Source organism: Xenopus laevis, chromosome 1S (genome assembly GCF_017654675.1).
Source record: "Xenopus laevis strain J_2021 chromosome 1S, Xenopus_laevis_v10.1, whole genome shotgun sequence".
Classification (NCBI taxonomy): domain Eukaryota; kingdom Metazoa; phylum Chordata; class Amphibia; order Anura; family Pipidae; genus Xenopus; species Xenopus laevis.
Window position 1 is genome coordinate 148,473,392 of NC_054372.1, and position 20,367 is coordinate 148,493,758.

Here is a 20,367-nt window from a genome sequence, read left to right on the forward strand (position 1 = left end):
CAAAGGAAAAATCGAACGATTAATTCCTTCGAATCGAATGATTCGAACGATTTTAATCCATCGTTGGAACGATTTTTTTTCGATCAGAAATTGCTAGGAAAGCCTAGCCTATTTTTAAAGAGACAGTACTTCGACTATCGAATGGTCGAACGGTTTTTAGTTCTAATCGTTCGATTTCAAGTCGTAGTCGAAGGTCGAAGTAGCCAATTCGATGGTCGAAGTAGCCAAAAAGAAAACTTCGAAATTCGAAGTATTTGTCATTCTAAACCTTCACTCAAGCGAAGTAAAATGTGCCCCTCAATGTTTTTCCTAAAATCAAGAAAAAGCTACAAAACATCATAGTGCTTTTTTACTACTGAGTAAAAAGTGGAAAAATATGCATGAAAAGTAAAATATTGAGGCTATAACAATCTTTCGAAGTTATTAGTATAGTAATCTTGTTCACCATAAAACCATCAAATTATATGTTTCTGAATGGAGCTACACACTTTTAATATAAATTTGTTATGTGGAAAAGGAAAAGGTCAACTCCAAACAGAATGTTTTGAAAACAGTAAAGCCATCATACCTTAATGTGAGCTGATGTGTGGGTGAGGCTCCCACTAGGTATACGGAGAATGTCACAGTGTCCCCTACTTTCACTGGACTTGGTGGAAAACGAATCTGAATATTGGTATCTAATCGCAGCACTGACATCCTCAAGGTGTTTTGGGAAGGATAAATAACAACACTACCAATTCTCTCCATTTGTGGGGACACTTTTTGAGTAGAGTCTGTCTCAGACTGAATGTTGTTGGTCCACTTTGTTTCTGGTGATAAGCACTCTTCATCCTCTCCAGTGGAGTAGATAATGTGATGCAATTCCACAGGTACTCCTTGTGATGGAACGGAATCCTTTTGATCTTCTGCAGAAGATGTACCGAGCCAGCTTGGTAACAACTCCAGTTCTGCCACACACAATCCTAAACTCCCTTTGAGTCTACAGCTTGATGACATTTCTCTGTTTTCTAGAAGTGCCACCAGCCTTACACATGGTAAAATCTCTGATGGGTTGTAATCATTCCAATCTTTCCCTGTTATATAAAACAAAGTTTGTATTTTGGGTTTGTTAGAATTTATTGAACTTTCTATAATATGAGATTTTATTTGCCAGTTGAATGTAAACTTATTGGTTGAACTGAAAGTACTTGCGGTCATCATCAAATGTTTTGGCACTGTCTGTTCAGCTGAATAAGGTCCATATGTGGCATTTATTACAGGTGGTATCTTGGCTTTGTAGATAAAAAGTGGTTCTGTCCGGGTCTGCAAACTAGAATTCTTTGTAAGGTCCTGATTGACCTCTTTAAGGAAGAAGGAAACCTCAGCATTGCAAACATTATAGTTCACAGGCAGATACACAGGGAGGGATGAAAACCGCTGAATGCTGTCCATTGTCACTCGACTCTCTGTGGCTGGGGGGAAAAGGAGGCAGGTGGTTACTTAAATGAAACAGTTTAAAGAATTTCATTTATTTGAAAGACACAGGAACTAGCATTTACTTGACATTTTGGAAAGAGGTAGTGGAACTAAACCACAGAACACTGAATTATTGCAAATACATTTTTAAGCTAGGCTCATGTGTACACGCATTTCCAATTTGGTGACTATGTAACAATTCTGAACACTAATGTACAACTGGCACTATAGTCAGCAGAAGATCTTTTTGGTTGGGGGGCCAAGGTAGAAAAATAATGCAAATGATTTAAACCACACCCACTTTTCAAGGACACACTCTTACAAACAAACATCTCTTAAAGTGAGTCTCTGCAAAATTAATAATCAGATATTTGTATTATTTATAGGTAAATAGGTAATCAGGCCCAGATTTGTGGCCCGGGCCTAGGGCGGCACATTTTTGTGGGTGACATGCCGCTCTATGGGGAACACTGGGGACGCGCTGCTCCCCAGTGCTCTGGCGCCTACACGCTCTTGCGTCTGCGTGAGGTAGTGCGGGCGGGCGCTAGGACCTAGGGGCAACCGCCCAGCAAATCTAGCACTGTAGGTAATGCTATCATCTTAATATCATATCATAATACAATATCAGAAGTGGCTTCTACACCCCATGACCAATATGCAAAGACATCTACGAGAACATTTTAGAGCAGGGTTAACCCCAACCATTTTTACCTGTGAGCCACATTCAAATTTAATAAGAGTTTGGATGCAACACAAAGTCCCTGGGGATGTCAAATAAGGGCTGTGATTGGCTATTAGTAGTCCCTATGTAGATTGGCAGCTACAGGAGGCTTTATTTGGCAGTACACCTGGTTGTTTGAGGCCACCAAGAGCAACATCCATGGGGTTGGTGAGCAACATGTTGCTCTTGAGCGACTGGTTGAGGATACTAGCACCCTAAACACATTATATGGTAATAGACAATGGCTGCTTATACCATAAGCACATTACACAGTAAGCCACCTGCCACCCCAGACAAATGATATACACTGAGAGACACATTTTATTATACAGTAAAAGATTACCCAAGTACAGAACACAGTAAGATGTAGTGGGTACTGACACACATTATATACAGTGAGAACATAAAGCAAGTATTCTGTACTATAGTGATGCTGCTCTGTAAAGAAGGAGATTAAAACTATGACTTCTATTTCAATGCGCATATACGTATATAGTTAGATTACAAATTGAGGTAGAGCTCACCAACAGCAGTCATGTTAGGGTACAGGGCAACAACTTTACAGATTTAAGTGGCACTACTCTTGATTTTGTTGCTTCATCTTTCTGTTTTCCTATTCTATTTTTTCTTCTTTCTTTCTGTTTTTTCTGTTCTCTTCTTACCTATTTTTTCTTCACATCCCACAATTTATTTTCCTGTTTTATATTTAATCTTTGTTTTGTCACACTTTACTTGTTTCAAGAAAGGAAGGGCTGGATGTTTATTGTTTTTAGGAAAAAAGTTGGCATTACTGTACACCCCAGCCATCCCATAAATACTACTTACTACTATTTTTCGTTTTCCTTTATCTTTTATCCCCTTATCAATTTATTTTGACATTACTTTTTTTTCTACTTTTATTTTCCTTGTAATCTCTATTATTTGACACTAATCTTTGTCTACTACTTTCTGCTCTTACTTTCCTATTTCATTGCCATTAGTCACTTAAAGCACTTATAGTGTATAAACTTTCATGTAATTTAATGTAAAAGGGATTGGCTTGAGGGGGACCTGACTCCAAGGGCCTCCAGTATACTCATATTTGTTGTGTGATGCCGCACTGCCTGTAACACAAACAGTGGTTGAGGGAAACTGGTTGCACAGCACAATGTGGATTTTTGTTGTGGCTGGTAAAAATGGCATGGCCTAAGGGCTGTGTGTCGCACTGTGGAAAAAAATATTACAAAAATGCCTCCCCTGTTTCCACCTTTGTTTTTTTGTTTCTTCAGTTAACACACCCTTTTTTTCTAGTGCAATCTTTTTGTTTAAGGTTCTCTTAAGTACACTCCTGTACTGACACCTTCTCCCAATTTTTATTTTGCTCAGCCAGGGGCGTAACTATAGAGGAAGCAGACCCTGCGGTGCAGGGGGGCCCAGGAGTGTAGGGGGCCGAGTGAGACCCTAATTAATTAACAATTTTAATATATCTTGGTAAAATAGGCCAATTTATAAATATTTTGGGGCCCTAAATTGAATTTGCTATGGGGCCCAGTAACAACTAGTTACGCCACTGTGCTCAGCTATATTAAAATCAATGTAATGCCTTCTACCGTAAACACCTTCTAACTTGTCTTTGCTTTTGTATTTTCTACCTTTCCCTATGCAGTGTAGAAAAGTCCTCCCTTCAGCGCTAAAATATTCACTTATCATTTGTTTTCCTCACAGTCATAGCAAATATATGAAGAGTGCTTTAGAATAACGCAACTGAATGAATCAGATAATGCGCCCGGAAAGCTCAACAGGCAAATAAAACTCCTGCTGCCTGTCTTGGTACGTCTAGACGCTTGCCTCTATTCTGACGGAGCTAGTTTAATAGATTTGCGATGGAGAAGACAAACAGAAGCAGAGCTAAACTAATATTTTGGCACAGATGGGAGGAAGGAAAGTTCTGACACTGCATAGAGAAGGGCATAAATATAAAATAGACATGGTTGTAAGTCAGGCAGGAATGGAAAAGCCCAGTTGTCCCACATACTGCCTAAAGCCCCCATACAGTGCTCCTTCTAATGATGTCAGTGTCTTGGACACTAAGGTTAAAAAAAACAGCACAGGGCAATAAATTAAAGTCAGACTGTGCAAGCATTAAGAGGAACCCAGTATGGACAATCTTCAGCATGGCCAATTTGGCACTTTAAAAAGAGCCAAGTACGTCAGGTGTTTCTTAATGCTTTTCTGTAACACGTGTGGGATCGGTAAGAGGTGTTGTTATTTGCTATGCTTATGCCATTATGATAGCACAAATCAGGAACCGACCACTATGACTGCCATTTTCCCTTTAATATTCCAAACTAACACCTACTCCTACTTTCAATTAAGGAATAAATCTCTATTGAAATGGCTGGTAAAGAAAATGAAACTCTATTTAGTAAAGAATAATAAGGTGTTGTTTACTGTAATATAAGCAGTAGAATAATATGGGGAAAAACATGGCATACACATGGAGCAAGATTTTCAGCAGATATAAGTTGTCCTACACTGGGGTACTGGGAGTGATCCACGGATTTCTATTGGTGGATTTGGTGCAGGCAAGGGTTTTAATGCAGTGCAAACTGAAGGGGGGGGGTTTGTATCAGAAGACATTATGGACAATGTCATCTTTATATTTCTGGTAGTGATGGGCGAATTTATTCGGCAGGCACGAATTTGCGGCAAATTTTTTTCCGGCAAACGTGCGCCGGTATCCAAAAAACGGACACCGGCATCCAAAAAAATGGATGGCAGCATTTAAAATGGAGGCCGGCATCAAAAACGAGACGCCGGCGCCGTTTTGCGAATTTTCCGCCTTTTCGTGAATTTCGCGGGGAATTCACAAATTTTTCAGCAAAGCGAAACGGCCCAAATTCGCCCATCACTAATTTCTGGTCTTTCATTTAAAAAAATCATTAACCTACTTGTAGGGAATATTTCTGTAGAAGATTTAGGATTACACTTAGGTCAGCAATATGTAAAAGAAGACTTTAATCTATCTCTCACAATTTGTATCAAAACCTAAATGTTACAGTTTAAGATCATTGTTATCATCAGTTACTTATCGGTTAGTTTGTAAATCAACCAGTCACCATTTTTGACACTCTACAAACTGTACGTAACATGCAACTGTAACTCTGTATAATATGGATTGTCTCTACCCCCTGGGTTACAATACAAAACTAAATTTTAGATACTCCACAAGGGCTCATTTAATGCAGAGCCCAGGCAGTTTTCACTGACATTCCTTAATGTCTGTCTGCAAAGGAGGGTCATGAGGTATGAATCCCTCAGTTAGTCACAGATATCAACACAGAGAACATCCCTTCTGTAGTTGAGTAAGCACTCAAAGGGCCATACATCCCAACAGGCACATAAAAGCAAATTGATGTTTATTTTGTATAATAAAGGTATCTTGAGCATTTCGTGTTCACTTAATCCTAGTTTGACAGGTTATCATCAACTGACCTCAGCAAAGTAAAAAACAATAGCGGTTTGTCAAGGTGGGTCCTCATATGGCCTTGTTCAAGTTAATGGTCAACCATATTTTGTTTATCTATATATGGTCCCGCATGAACAGTACCTTTCCTGCAATATATCTGAAGTACTAGAGAGACACTCCAACTGTGCTGCCATTTGTTTCCCCAATGACAAATGCCTTATTTATAAGAAATAATTATAAAAAGCTAATTACCATATCTAAGGCTCTGTTGGCATTTAAACCAGGAGCTCCTGGTTGTTTGTTGCTCTTCCTAATCACTGAGCTAGAAGAGCAGCTAACAAGTGCCTATCTCTCATTTATTCTCCCCTCTACCTGTTTCCCTGGCTGTATAGATATCTGAATACTGCAGCACCAGAAGTCTATTTATAGTACCTGAAGCATGTTCCACCCATAACTGTGTGCTACAGAATCCAATATTCCGTTAAAGCTATTCATTGTAAACACCAAACTAAAGGCATGCTACTGAAAAAGTGAAATAAATGCTGGTTTTGTGGAAATGGCACCCAGTCTGGGACTAGGAGGATGAAGATCTCCCTAAAAGTGGCCTATAAATGTATCCAGGTGGCTGACAAGTGTGTGCATGGTTAGTATTAAATCATTTCTAAAGTTTATTTTATACAAGAGAATGATGCTGGGTTAAGCCCATTGGTCACAGTACACGCCTGTGTTTGTTACTAGGATATGACCAAGCACAGCACAAAAGGAAACCTAGTAATAATAAAATAAACCGTCATAGACATAGGAGTGTCCCATATATCATATTAAAGCCAAAAAGCATTGGATGTATGATCCTTTTGTGCTGACAAATTCTATTTGATTTCTCTATTCTGTTTAGCTGTATGACTAAGTATCCACAGTGGGAATATTGCTGTCACATTGCATTTAAGCATCTATGGATTTATGCATATTTCACAGCCTTCTATTTATCTTCTACATGGAATTAAATGGTGACTTATTGACAAAAATGACTCTGATTGCCACTCAATACAGATAGCAGCGTAATCCCTTCCATCCTCGGAACATAATTTATTTGATCCAATATCAGTGCATATTGTCTGCCAAGCTTGCACTAGCTGATTAAACTTATTTCATTGCATAGCATCCAACTTAAGTCCTATGGGTGATAATAGCTTATTGTGGGTAATCATTAATAATTGTGCTGTCTGGCTGACATTCCTGAGATTAAAATTTCATGAACCCATTTGTAGGACCAAGAATAGCCAGCGGTATATTGTTTCTGTAAGAATTGAAAATCCCTTAAGCTCATTTTTATATTTTTTAATTCTTTGTAAACATATTAAATTGTGTGGTCTCCTGCATAAAAGTGCCATTGGGAGCAAAGCACCATTATTATTAAATATATTACAATATTAATTCTCATGTAGGCACACCATACTGACATATCTGTTATGGCTTTGTTGTTATCTTCAGTATTTACTCAAAAGAGGAACACGAATAGCAACACATAAATAAAAAATGCTCAAGACCTGGGGTTTTTCAGATAAAAAATCTTTCTGTAATTTGGATATTCATACCTTAAAGTAGAACTAAAGCCTAACTAAAGAAGTAGCTAGAAATGTTGTACATTATGTTCTGGGCTTCTGTACCAGCCCAAGGCAACCACAGCCCTTAAACAAGGAAGATCTTTTCTGCTGATTCACTGCACATACTCTGTCCTGCTGTCACTTACTGAGCTTAGGGACCCTCTCACAATATACAGTACACATAGAATAGAAATGTCACAATATAAGGCTGATTAGTAATTAGTACAGACAATTACTACATGGCAGCACAGAAACCAGTGAAATTAGCATCAGAATTTAATAATGAGCCCTGTAGCATCAGCTTATATTACACATAAAACTAATTTTCTGCTTCATAATTTGTGACCCCTAAGTTTAGCTTCTCAACAGCTGCTCAGAGCCCACTGAGCAGCAAGATGGTGACCCCCTGTGACAAGTTCTGGATCATTGCTGCTATCAAGAAGCTGAAACTTTAGCCTGGTGCAAGAAGTTCAGTATATAAAATATGGCATTTTTAGCCACATTCATTTTTAGGGTTTAGTTCTCCTTTAAGTTCGCTAGAAAATCATGTACGCACTGAGAGATGCAGATAGAAACAGTGTCGCTATAATCCAAGCCCATACCGCTGACCCTACCTTTCCACATGTTTTAACCACAGTTTGCTTTAGCTGAGATTGTACTAACTGATGATCAATATATAGTTACAATCCAGCTGTATATATACCGTTCATAAGCTGAAGACCTTGAGTCACAACGCTTTTCTCTCTCTTTTCTCTAAGCTATTTTTAACTTTAAATTTCGTGGCATATTATTTTATTTGATTCCAAATAAAGGTCAAGTTTTATCTTAACATCATGGTGGGATTTCAGATTGATTTAGTGGAAAGGTGCAACTCATGGGTCTTACTTTTTCTCTTCTGACCTCTTCGTATACCATATGACCCTGCACACCACTAACCTGTTTTCATATTTCTATTAATGGAAGGTGCTACCCTTCACTCTTTTGTAGTTAATTATATCTTATTAAGAATCAAGTACAAGATACTTTTTTATTATCACAGAGAAAAAGGAAATCATTTTTAATTTTAAAAATTTGGATTATTTAGATAAAATGGGTGATGGCCTTTCCGTGATTTGGAGCTCTCTAGATAAGGTTTCCAGAAAACAGATCCCATCCCGGTACTGTACTTGTCCATTTCCAATTGAACTACTGTGAAACCTCTAATTTTACGTTTTCCCCTCACTCTACACTGTTTGTTTTTTTTTGTGGTCACGCGAATATACATATAAGTGTTTTTAAAAAGGGCTTTGAGGGTTTAAGGGGGAATGTAATTTAAAATCGTAAGCAATGTTTAAAATAGTTTTTCTGCAAATGTGTAGCGTTGCTCGCTTTTTAAAATTCATTTGCTTACATCGATAAGAAAAGGTTAGCGTTAACACCTGCTGAGGAGTTTTGTTAAAAATTTGCTTTGCGATTACAAAATATTATTATATGCACTGTAAATGTTCGTACAGGCCATTTGGTCTCAAAATTTGCAAAGTTTTTGAGGTCTGTAATAGGTCAAAAAGGGCACAAACATGGTCACTAACATTCGTAAAGGTCTTTGTGAACATATTTTGCACTAACGACACATATTAAATTCTCCCTTTAGCTTCTTATAGAGTAATGTAATAAAAGGTGCACCATTTGCCCATATCTAATAACCCATAACAACCAATTATATGAGGCACATTTACTAAGGGTCTAAGTGAATTCAAAGTGAATTTTTGAATTTCAATTTAGTCGAATTTCAAAGTAATTTTTGGGTACTTCGACCATCAAATAGGCCAAAATTCGATTTGAATTGAAAAAACTTTGAATATTCGATCATTCGAAAATCGAAGTACCGTCTCTTTAAAAAACTTAAAATTCGACACTTCGCTGAATTGCTATGTTATCCTATGGTGACCTCCTAGAACCCATAGCCAGTATTTGGCTAAGTTTTTAGAAGTTGAAGTTTATTTTTTTTAAATCGCTCGATCGATTGATTACATCGTTCGAATCGTTCGATTTCTACGATCGATCAAACAATTACAATTCGATCGAAAACAGCTAAGTTCAAACCAAAAAAATTTTTTCAATTCGATGGTCGAATTTTGAAGTTTTAGCACTTCGAAATTCGACCCTTAGTAAATGTGCCCCTAAGTGTGTTTTTAAACAAATGACTTGTGAACACATTCACCAGTTGGAATCATCTCCCCAGTTCAAATTGAATGAGGAAAAAGACATTGAAACAAATTGTTTTAAATACTTAATTTCTTCGCTCACTAGAAATAGTTAATTTCTGCTGTATGTTGGGCCTGGGGAGGTAGAAGGGAGCTAGTTTTTGTTCCTGAGATATATTTCATTTTCAATGCAAGTCTTGCTTTGGCCAAATCTCACTGAATCTATAACAGTATCTTGAGCAAGTGAATGAGCTTGAAGATTCAAACTGTGATACAAAAAGAATAAACAATGGATTCCATTCAAGTCTACTGTATGATTATTCCAAAAATATAATTGATCAGGTTAACCGGTCTTACCCTGTTTTTGACCCTTGTCTGTCTGACCTTGCTTGAACTCTGCCTGTACCGACCCCGGCCTGTCTGACTACGCTTTGTCTACTCCTAGAACTGTAGCTTCCGTCCAAAACCTTCCTAACAACCATGCCCCTTTGCTCGTCCAGAACCTTTGCTTGGCTCCTCTCTTATTAAGACCTGGCAGCATCCAATTAGCTGAGTGCTCCTCCTGAAGTGAAAGGCAGAAGCAAGAGCTGAGACCAGGGAGCCTAGCACTGGTCCTGGATTTAGGGAGCCCATCGTGACACAGTCCGACCTGAACCCGCACATCCATATTGCCTCTGGTGTCTCTCCCTACCTGAAGTCCCTTGTTCAAAACTCCGCTTGTGAAGGGACTGTTGTGAATGATGTATAGCATCATAAGACAAGGATAATATTAATGCTAATTAGCCAAACTTGTTGATTTTAACAGTGTTTAAATATCTGTTACTTATAATATTAAATAACTCCTTTTTTACTCTTAATTAGAGGGGATGTGAACCCAATGATGTCATTTACATTTTTATCAAGCATTCAATAAATATCTGCAGTGGTTATCAAATTATCTTTATAAATGTAACTGCAACAAAAGCAGTATCTGTCTGTCCTAGCCTATTTAATGACCCAGTGCTTTTTGAGACCATGTAGCAGATGGCAGCATTTGATATATTGTTTAAACGTCAGAACAAGTACAAAGGACAGACACAAACTGTTCTTAATAGCAATTACATCAACAAATAACTACACTGAGCATTTTTAATGGATGTAAAGTTGCTTTAAATTACATATTCTTTCACTATGCAAAATCTTACCTTTGGGCTAACATCATATTGTTATTTAAAACGTAATTAAATATATAATTAAATAAACAAATAAATAACTTTTCGTCACGACTTTTAAGCAATCGCTGGGGAAACTTTTGCGCTGGCGTCTATGGGGAATCGCGTAAAATCGCCAGCGTAAAAACACACGCGGCGATCTTTTCTCTACTGTCGCTCGAAATTGCCTCTCTAGGCGATTTCGAGCGACAATAGAAAAAAGATCGCCGCGTGTGTTTTTACGCTGGCGATTCCCCATAGACGCCAGCGCAAAAATTTCCCCAGCGATTGCGGCTTAAAAGTCGCGGCGAAAAGTCGCCGCGAGTCAAATCGCGGCGCTATCGCCTAGTGTGGCCTTAGCCTTAGATGAAATAAAATTGAATACAGTATTTTTTTATAAGTTCTAAGATGTATACAATGTAGAAAGTGACTAAGGTTAAGGTTACATTATGTTCCTTTTCCCTTTACAAATATATCAAAAGTAAAGTACCCAAAGGAGCAAGCCACACATGACTGTGTCAGCCATGACACTCGCAAGTTAACAGGCATTGTGTTTAGACTGAGAAACTTAACAAATTCTGGCACTTCAAGAACCATGAGGCCCAAAGAGCCCAACACAGAGCCAGTAAAAAGTCATTATTTATGGCAAACTACAGCAGCCCCTTTGGCATTAGCCAAAAGATACAAATTGCCAGTCTCAACCCAATAATCCTAGCCCGGATTTAGCCCGATAATACTCATCAACAAGCATCCAGTCATCCTGAGGCCTTCCAAAATACTTCCTTCCATAAGCCTGGAACAGCAAGCATTTGTGAGTAATGAACCAATCTGGTGCTGGATGACAAAACACTCCCATTACATTGATGATTTATTTACTATGGTAGAATAAAAATATTTGTACCAAGAGGATCCAAATAAATGAAATGCTTATTGTATGCACAGACCAGGGGTGCTTCGCCAATGAGGCAAGTTGAGGCTGTCGCCTCAGGCAGCAGCGCCCCACTAGGTACCAGGGGCAGCAAAAATGCTGCTCCTGGTACTTTAAGAGCAAATTTCCAGGGGAGGGGGGGCAGCAGCAACTGCTGCTGCCTCAGGCAGCGGAGGGGCCAGGATCGCCCCTGGCACAGACAAAGAGCAAAGGAAAATGTTTCATTTAACTGGCCCACTAAGTCAAAGCTCTGCAGCGAATCAATTCGGATTTGAGTGAAAAAGTCCCCCTATCCTTACTGTGCGGGGTGAGGGTCTGGCGGTACCAACTGCCAACTTCTGAACTCACTTCCAGTTCCCGAGTCTGTCCTGCCCTGAAGTACTGACATAACTTCTGATTTACATAGATATATTCAGGAAGGAACTTCATTCGGCTGGTTCACGTAGGAAGAGAGGCACCAGAGGCAAATTACAGAAAGGCCATCTCCCATTTTATCCAAATAATCCAAATTTTTGAAAATGCTTTCCCTTTTCTCTGTAATAATAATAAAATAGTACCTTGTACTTGATCCAAAATAAGTTAAAATTTATCCTTATTGGGTTTATTTAATGTTTACATGATTTTCTATCAGACTTAAGGTATGAAGACAAATCTAGAAAACCCCAGGATTTTGAGCATTCTTGATAACATTTTCCATACCTGTATGAACACCATGAACATGAAAAACATAGTCGCCTCCTTTATGTATTCCTGTTCTTCTTTTTGGTAAATACTAAAGATAACAACAAAGCCATAACATATATGTCAGTATTGTGTGCCTAGATGAGCGTAAGTATTGTAATATAGTTAACTATTTAACATTTCATTCTTGTAATCTAAAAAAGATAAGTGCACCAGCAAAATCTGCTAGAACAGGAAACTCAGAGAAAAAGTTGGCTGTTAGAAGCACCTCATACTCTCTCATGCTAGTGATTAAAAAGTGAATACCCAAATTAATTTCCATTAAAGGTAAAAAGAGATCTGCATAAATTGGAATTCTGACAGTAAATTGTATTATTGTAATCCATTGCTTAATCCAAGATTATTACATTCACCTTTATGGTAGAATAAAAATTCATGTTCTCCGCTAGAATAAGTACGGTGCGAATATATTACTGGAAACTTAATACAGATTATAATTAACTCTGCCTCAATAAATCTACATTTGCCATTCAGCAGCAATTTGTATAGCAATACCTTACCCTGCGACTCAATGGGAAGATACAACTGGATTAACAACAATATGTCTAAATCTTTCCTTTGTTACAGTAATTCATTTCTGACAAATTATATATATATATATATATATATATATATATATATATATATATATATATATATATATATATATATATAGATATATATATATATATATTGTGGTAGAGTGACTAGGAAAAGGTGGAAAAAGGTCACTCTAGCCTTTAATTTCGCTCCAGGTACTGAGATAGGCTCCAGGAAGGGAGTTATTAAACAGAGAATCAGCGCTCTGTTTCAAGACTTTAGTAGACAGGGACTCCATTCCGCAGATCCAGTGCAGAGATTGGAGTTCACCTTCCACAGGAAAGCTGTCCTGTGGAAAGACTATTTAAAGTTAATTAGAATGGGAGAGTGTGTCTCTCATCAGGGCACAGCAGGTAGGAGACCTGGCTGTGTGAGGAACTACCAGAGGAGCTGGGAGTGCCGCCTGATCCTGCCAGAAGCAGAGGGAGCCCGTGGCTGTGACTAAGAGCCAGAGTTGTTGTCTATGTGGGACATTGGAGAAAAGCCAGGAGGCTAAGAAACTCACTCAAAGACTGTGAGTACAGGGGTCAGCCATAACAATTGTTTTTGTTTGCTGGTAGTCCACAAGGGGCCCAGCCTAGTCAGGGACTGCTTCAAGGTGTGAAGGTAGTGCCCAATGGGCTAGGTTTTTATTTTATTATTTGTTTGAATGATAAAATGGTCACCCCTGTGTCTGTGGACAATACACTGTGTTTGTGAAAAGTAGGAAAATAAACGTGTGTTTTCCTTGAAGAAGCTGTGTGTCCCTGTCTTCATGCTCCTTTCTCCTATGCTGCCTGCTCACCATTGACTAATCCCCCCTAAAAGTTACGTGTACAAGCCGCCAGCTTGTCACAATATATATATATATATATATATATATATATATATATATATATATATATATATATATATATATATATATATAAAATACACAAAAGCCATAAATATCTTGTAAATTATATCCTTATAAACGGTGAATTCTGATGTCATCATTTATAAACGGTGAGTTCTGATGTCATTTCTATCACATGACTCACTGAAACTTGTGTATTATAACAAATAAAGTACCCCCAGTTGCAAAATATGAGGATCTTAGAAGTTACCTCGGAGTTCCATGACCTGTATAAAAACACTCGGCCTTCGGCCTCGTGTTTTTATATGGTCATGAAACTCCTCGGTAACTTATAATATCCTTATATTTTACAAGAGGGGGTACTTTATTCACTATATATATATATATATATATATATATATATATATATATATATATATATATATATATATATATATATATATAGTGAATATATATATATATATATATATATATATATATATACAGAGAGATAATCAAACAGATTATTCCAGGATGTCACCATAAAGGGTAACAGGTGTGAGGTGTTCTATCTAATAATTGTGGGTTCACTTCTGTATCTATTCATGCAAGAAATGTAAGTACAGGTATGAAAACTGTTATCCAGAATGCCTGGGATCTGGGGATTTCTGGATAATAGATCTTTCTGTAATTTGAATCTCCACCAGAATCGTGTCCCCTCTAGAAACAGAGCACTGTGGCGCCATGTTCGGCAGCCTAGGCTTCTTCCAGATCCTTTTCTTGCCTTTCGGTAATTTGCTGAACTTTCAAACTCCATTTGCACATCGGCCATATATGGACGTTTCGGCACTCACTTAACAAAGACTTTTGACTGTGGGGGGTTTAGTTCTCCTTTAATCAGCCAGACAATTCATATTTAAGTTTAGAGCTCTCCCATTTTGACTCTGCATTACAAGATGTCCTAAATATATATGGGTGAATAAAGAACAAATGTTATCTCATGTACAAGAAATGTGCATGCTGTGATTCTGTGTGACTGAGTTAAATGAAAACAAGAAAAAAAAATACATGATAGGGTTCAAGAACCAGCAAACTAATCCATCAGTGGAATGGAATATTTTTCTTCCAATATATTGAAGCAGTTGGAGCCGGATCGAATACGAATTTGAATACTAAATTAGAATCGAATTTGAAACAAGGCAATTAACGTCTTTAAATGGTACAAAGGACCTCTGCCATTGACTCATACATGAACTTGGCAGGTTTTAAGTGGTAATATATTCAAATTAGAACTGTTTCTAGCGTCCAGATGTGGAGTTGGTGATTTAAAATTCGAATTTGTGAGTTTTGACCAAAAAAAAAATTCAAATTTACCATTCGAACCTCAATAAATCTCATGTCAGTTACATCCATAGAAAGTCCAGAGAGATTTGAGAAAAGTACTATCCACTGTGTTAGTAGTCAAGTTATATAATTCCCTACAGAGCAAGGTGGGTATGAAATATCTTAAAATGGTTTAAAAAAATTGATTGGTTACACATTCAAGTGCTTGTTCTTGTTTCCTGGAGGAAATACTTCCCCTTATGTCATTCTATTGCTAACTGAGCAGCTCCTGGGTTGGTTTCTTCTTTTATATGTTGTTCTCTTTTAATAAAGCCTGCAATTTATCCATTTTCAGGTTCTAAATCTAATATATAATGGGCGCGTAAATGTATTATTTTCATCTAAAAACAGGTAAAGATAAAAATATATAAATTTCAACTTGTATGAATTTAAAACACTCATACAAAAAAAATATGTGTGACTTTCAACTGTAGAAGAACATCTTGCAGATTTTGAACAAGGTTGCACTGTTGGTGCCCAATTTGCAGGCGCAGAGAAGATCCTTAAAGGAACATTAACAGAAACTCTACTATTGTTTATATAAATAAGCTGCTGTGTCGCAATAGGGGCAGCCATTCAAAGGACAAAAGGCTGAGGTTAGATAGCAGGTAAGCTCTGTAGAACATAACCGTATTATTTGTTATAACCTGTGCTACATAGCCTTTTTTCAATTTCCACTATTGCTATACAGCAGCTTGTTTCTGAAGCAAACAGATCAGTTTTACCAGCGCAGGGCAAGAGTATGTGATATTTTCAATACTTTAAAATACTTGAAGTTTGTACCCATATGCCAAAAACTCTAAAAATGTGTGTTTTTTTACTATAAATTTTTTTTTTCTGGATTTATAATACCCCGAGGATAGAAAAAGTCTGAATCCGAAAATCCGGCATCTCAGACCTGCCGAGGTTGTAGTAAGTTAATGGGAGAAGTCCTGAAGATATCCTGAGTTTCGTGCAATAATTTCAAAGATTTCAAGGTTTTCGTGCAGAAAATCTGAAAAATTAGTTTGTTTCACATTTTTCACTATTTTTTCAAGTTTTTTCTCCAACTGGAATGTTTCGGGAAAATATTTTGATAAATAAAGGGAAATAACCCGTGCGGATTTGGTCGGATTATATTTCAGAAAATAATGAGATAAATTCAGATTTTGATAAATAACCCCATTGGTGTATAGTCAGCCTAATGATAAGGACACTAATAGCAAAGGATGATGTTCCTGCCTGGTTCCCAGCTGGTGGTTTTATATGTATGGCCAGTCTGACGTCGTTTCTACAAATGATCAATTTCCAGTATAGCAGACTTTAGGTTTATGATTCACCATTCTATAAATAATGGTTATGATTGGTTTTATTACTGTTCAGTTATTATATAAAAATATCTCTGTGCTCATGGACAGCTTTATCATTAGACAAACACTATATATTTTTGCTTTAACTAAATTTAAAAAAAAACTATTTTTATTACATTTTTGTTAGGAAGGAAATTAGACAAATGCATATTTGCAGAGAGAAGGCAATTGATTTTTCATGTCAAAGCAAACGATCTAGATTGCATCAGACAAAACTAGGGGGTCAGGTGTGAATTACACATAGTTCAGCTGGTAGTTAACAGCTATTCATTCTATAAATATTACAGAGAAAAAGTTTTTTTTCATACCCACACTGATATAGAGGTTGGTGCGCTGAAAGGAAATGGAGCTGCTAATCTCCACTAAAGATAATTAAGGTTTTGGATAGTAGGCACAAAAAGCTTATTTTAAGACTGATATTTTAATTTTCCAAATTGCTAATAGACTATTGTAAGGCTTTTAAAAACTACATTAATGTTGATTTTTTTTAATTACCTGTATCAGTCAACCTCATGAAGCTATTATGAGTTTAGGTATGTGTATTAGTAGCATATGTCCTCCCAATTTGCTTCACTATTTGCTTTGCAATCTCTTGTTAGTCTAATCATTTTATAAAGAGTCTATGCATAGAAATAGACTTATGGCTGTAAGAAAATAAGAATAAAAGGCTAGTTTAGACTATCTAGTTACTAAGCTGTGTACAAACTAGGGTTGCCACCTGTTTGGTTTTCACCAGGACAGCACGGTGAAAGCTGTCCAAGTCTGGATTTCCAAATTAGGATGCTGAGCACCACATTATCAGCCCCTCCCCTCAACATCACCAGCCCCTCCCCCAACATCACCAGCCCACCCCCGACGTCATCCACCCCCTACCTGGATTCACAAAATTGAAAAGTTGGCAACCCTAGTGCAAACCAGGTAACACTTGCTCACAATCTTGTAATGTCCTAATTTTTATTCCATTGGCAGGGCCGCCATCAGAAATCGCAGGGCCCCATACGAAAAAATGTCCTGGGCCCCCTGGGCTCCGTCCACCACAAGCCCCACCTACAGGTCCGCCTTCCCCACCCCACAGGTCCACCCCCCACCACACACTAAAAAAAAAACATTGGTGGCTATGGTTCCCACATGTTAATAAAAAAATATTGGTGGTCAGGGCCCCCCCCATTGAAAAAAACATTTGTGGTCAGGGCCCCCCAATTAAAAAAAAACATTTGTGGTCAGGGCCCCCCATTATAAAATATTGGTGGCTAGGACCTCACATGGGGAAAAAAATTGGTGGCCAGCCCCTCCCCACATTATAAGAAAATTGGTTGCCAGGGCCCCCCAGAAGTTTAAAAGAAATTTGGTGCCCAGGGCCCCACCACACAACAGGGACCACAAAGGGTTACCTTTAGGGGGGCCCTGCCATGTTACACTTAATTCATTAGTGTGGCCCACCTACTGTCAGTGAGCTGCCAACTACAGAAGGGAGGAGGGGACAGCGCCGATTCAGACCTAAGCGCCGCCTGAGGCGGCTCCTGCAATGCCGCCCCCCCTCGCTGACTTACTTGTCGGGAGGGGAGGCAGGAACACTAATGCGGAGAGCGCAATTGCGCTCTCTCGCATTAGTAAAGCCGAATTTCCGGTTTAAAAACCGGAAATTCGGCTCTTAAAGGTGCAGGAGCGGCTTTTTGCCGCCCCTGGAAACCGCTTTGGCGTTGCCGCCTGAGGCGAGCGTCTCAGCTCGCCTCATTGGCGGCGCGCCCCTGGGAGGGGAGCACAGGTGGCTGCATCTTCTTCCAGTGACAGCATTTTCTTCCCTTATTGGTCACAGAATTTCAAGTCCTGGTAAAGCTGCATGGTGATTGGATGAGCTGGAGGAGAAGTTCAAACCTCAGCTATCCAATCCCTGAGCAGCTTGACCGGGACTTAAACTCTGTGACCAATAAGGGAAAGTAATGGACAGGAGATACCTCCCCTTGTGCTCCCACCTTACCTTCCCGAAGTCGGCAGCTCGGCAGCTCTCGGGCCCCCTACAACTCTCCCCCCTGTCCCCCCCCCTGATGGCTGCCCTGTCCATTGGTGTTTATATTCCATGGCAGTTCTCTTCTGCTGGGAGTGAATTCCAAGTATCCTTATCACTTTTAATAAAGAGTACTGCTTAACATTACTTCAATGACTAATTCAAAGCTGTTGAAGTTGTACTTAAGACAGCACTGAAAGCAATAATATGCTTAACCAATTTACTAGGAAATGTTTCCAAGCATTCTAAACATTAGCTTTAAAGTGGACCTGTCACCCAGACATAAAAATCTGTATAATAAATGTTCTTTTCAAATTAAACACGAAACCCAAATAATTTTTTGTTATTTAAGCATTCATAGCTGTTGTAAACTCATTTAAAAATCTCAGCTGTCAATCAAATATTGTCTGCCCCTCCTCTATGCCTTAGGCATAGAGCAGGGGTAGTCAATTACTTTCACTTTCCATTCAGCACTTTCTAGATATCACTGCTCTCCCCACATTCCCCCCATTCTCTTCATCAATTAATTGTGTAACCAGGGCATGGGGATGGACATCAGGTCCGCTGTTCTGGTGCACAAACAAAACTTTGAGATGATGCAAGTCTTGCCTTAATAAGTGTCCAAAAATGGCTCCTGCCTGCTTGCTATAACTATGTGTGTGTGCATTTCGAATTTTTAGCCGTTTTCCATATTTTTGGTAAATTCACACTAGGTGAAACGGCACAGATTCGGCCATACATGCAGAGCTTGTAAGGCCAGCTGGACCCCTTACTCCCCAAACATAGGAGTAGGTAAGGCTATTTTGGAAGAAAGATAAATGAGTGCTTCCCAGTTGTTCTTTAAAGTAAAACATGTATATTATTGCAATGTTTGCAGAAAACGTAGACCTTATTGCAGGGTGCTCATTATAATAAGCATTTCAGGGCTGCGTGAAAAAATAGTTCCAGATTAAAAAGCCTTTATACTCTAAATGCTACAATCTCTTTATTTTGATGTATCCATTTAAGCCTTATTACTTGTCTTTACCATTCAGTTATAGCGTTTGCAACATCTCCTCCTTAAAAAAAACCATATAACTATAACTATATAGTATAGCTTGCAATATTTTTGGCATTTAAAAAGAAAGGACTATAAAAATGATAAGTTGGCAAAAAAAAATGTTTCTTTAACCGTATTTTTGTCTGCAGACGTTATACAGCAGGCATTTACAGTTACAGCTTCTCAGAGCCTGCTGGATGCTGGAAAAAGCCTGATAATATCACTAAAATATAAATTGCCTTCATGTGTAACATCATGTTGTAACATTCACTGAATTTTGGATCAACATTTTCACCTGTTGATGGAAGATATGGCATAGTAACCTGTGCCAGAAGCAGGTTTTTACTGTTATGTAATTGTACGCCAAATAAAAAAAGTTCCCATCGGTGTCACATAGGTTCTGTTCATAACTTTGCTTTCATAAAATATCTATATACAATGTAGCGTATAATATCTGATAAGGTGACAACAATGGCACAGCCTGGAGAACAATATATTTGAGATCTAAAATTTTAACATCCTATCGACAGTGGACTTCAAAAGACCAGTAACTGACTGAGCAATAATGGGAACGTTAGATTTATAATGTGAGGAATACATAACTTAAGTCATACTGCCTCAATAGAAATGTATGGAATATTGTGACTATGACATACTTTCAGTATGGAGATAGTGACATCTTGTACAAATACTGCCTGAATAAAAATCATTTTTGAAGAAATAAAAAAAGACCAGTGACACTAAAAAGTGAAAAATATACAACACTGAGAGGAGAGAGGACTATGGGATCCCATCTCTTTTATAGACTAGGGAATGCTATAGCACTCCATAGCTACTAAAAACACTAGGAATCTATCAGAGAGGGCACAGGTTCCCTTATTTTTCTACTGGAGCTAGGCTTCACAAATTTGCACATAACACATCCAAA

The 20,367-nt window shown here is 38.2% G+C and overlaps 1 protein-coding gene across 1 annotated transcript in view; it reads right to left on the bottom strand.

Annotated features, from left to right (window-relative positions):
* The window catches only part of LOC108707151 (transmembrane protein 132B), a 313,445-nt gene that overhangs the window by 219,041 nt on the left and 74,037 nt on the right, over nt 1-20,367 (bottom strand). Inside the window, exon 2 of the mRNA XM_018244182.2 lies at nt 569-1,451. Within this exon, the coding sequence (XP_018099671.1) occupies nt 569-1,451 (883 nt within the window). The remainder of the gene's footprint in view (nt 1-568; nt 1,452-20,367) is intronic.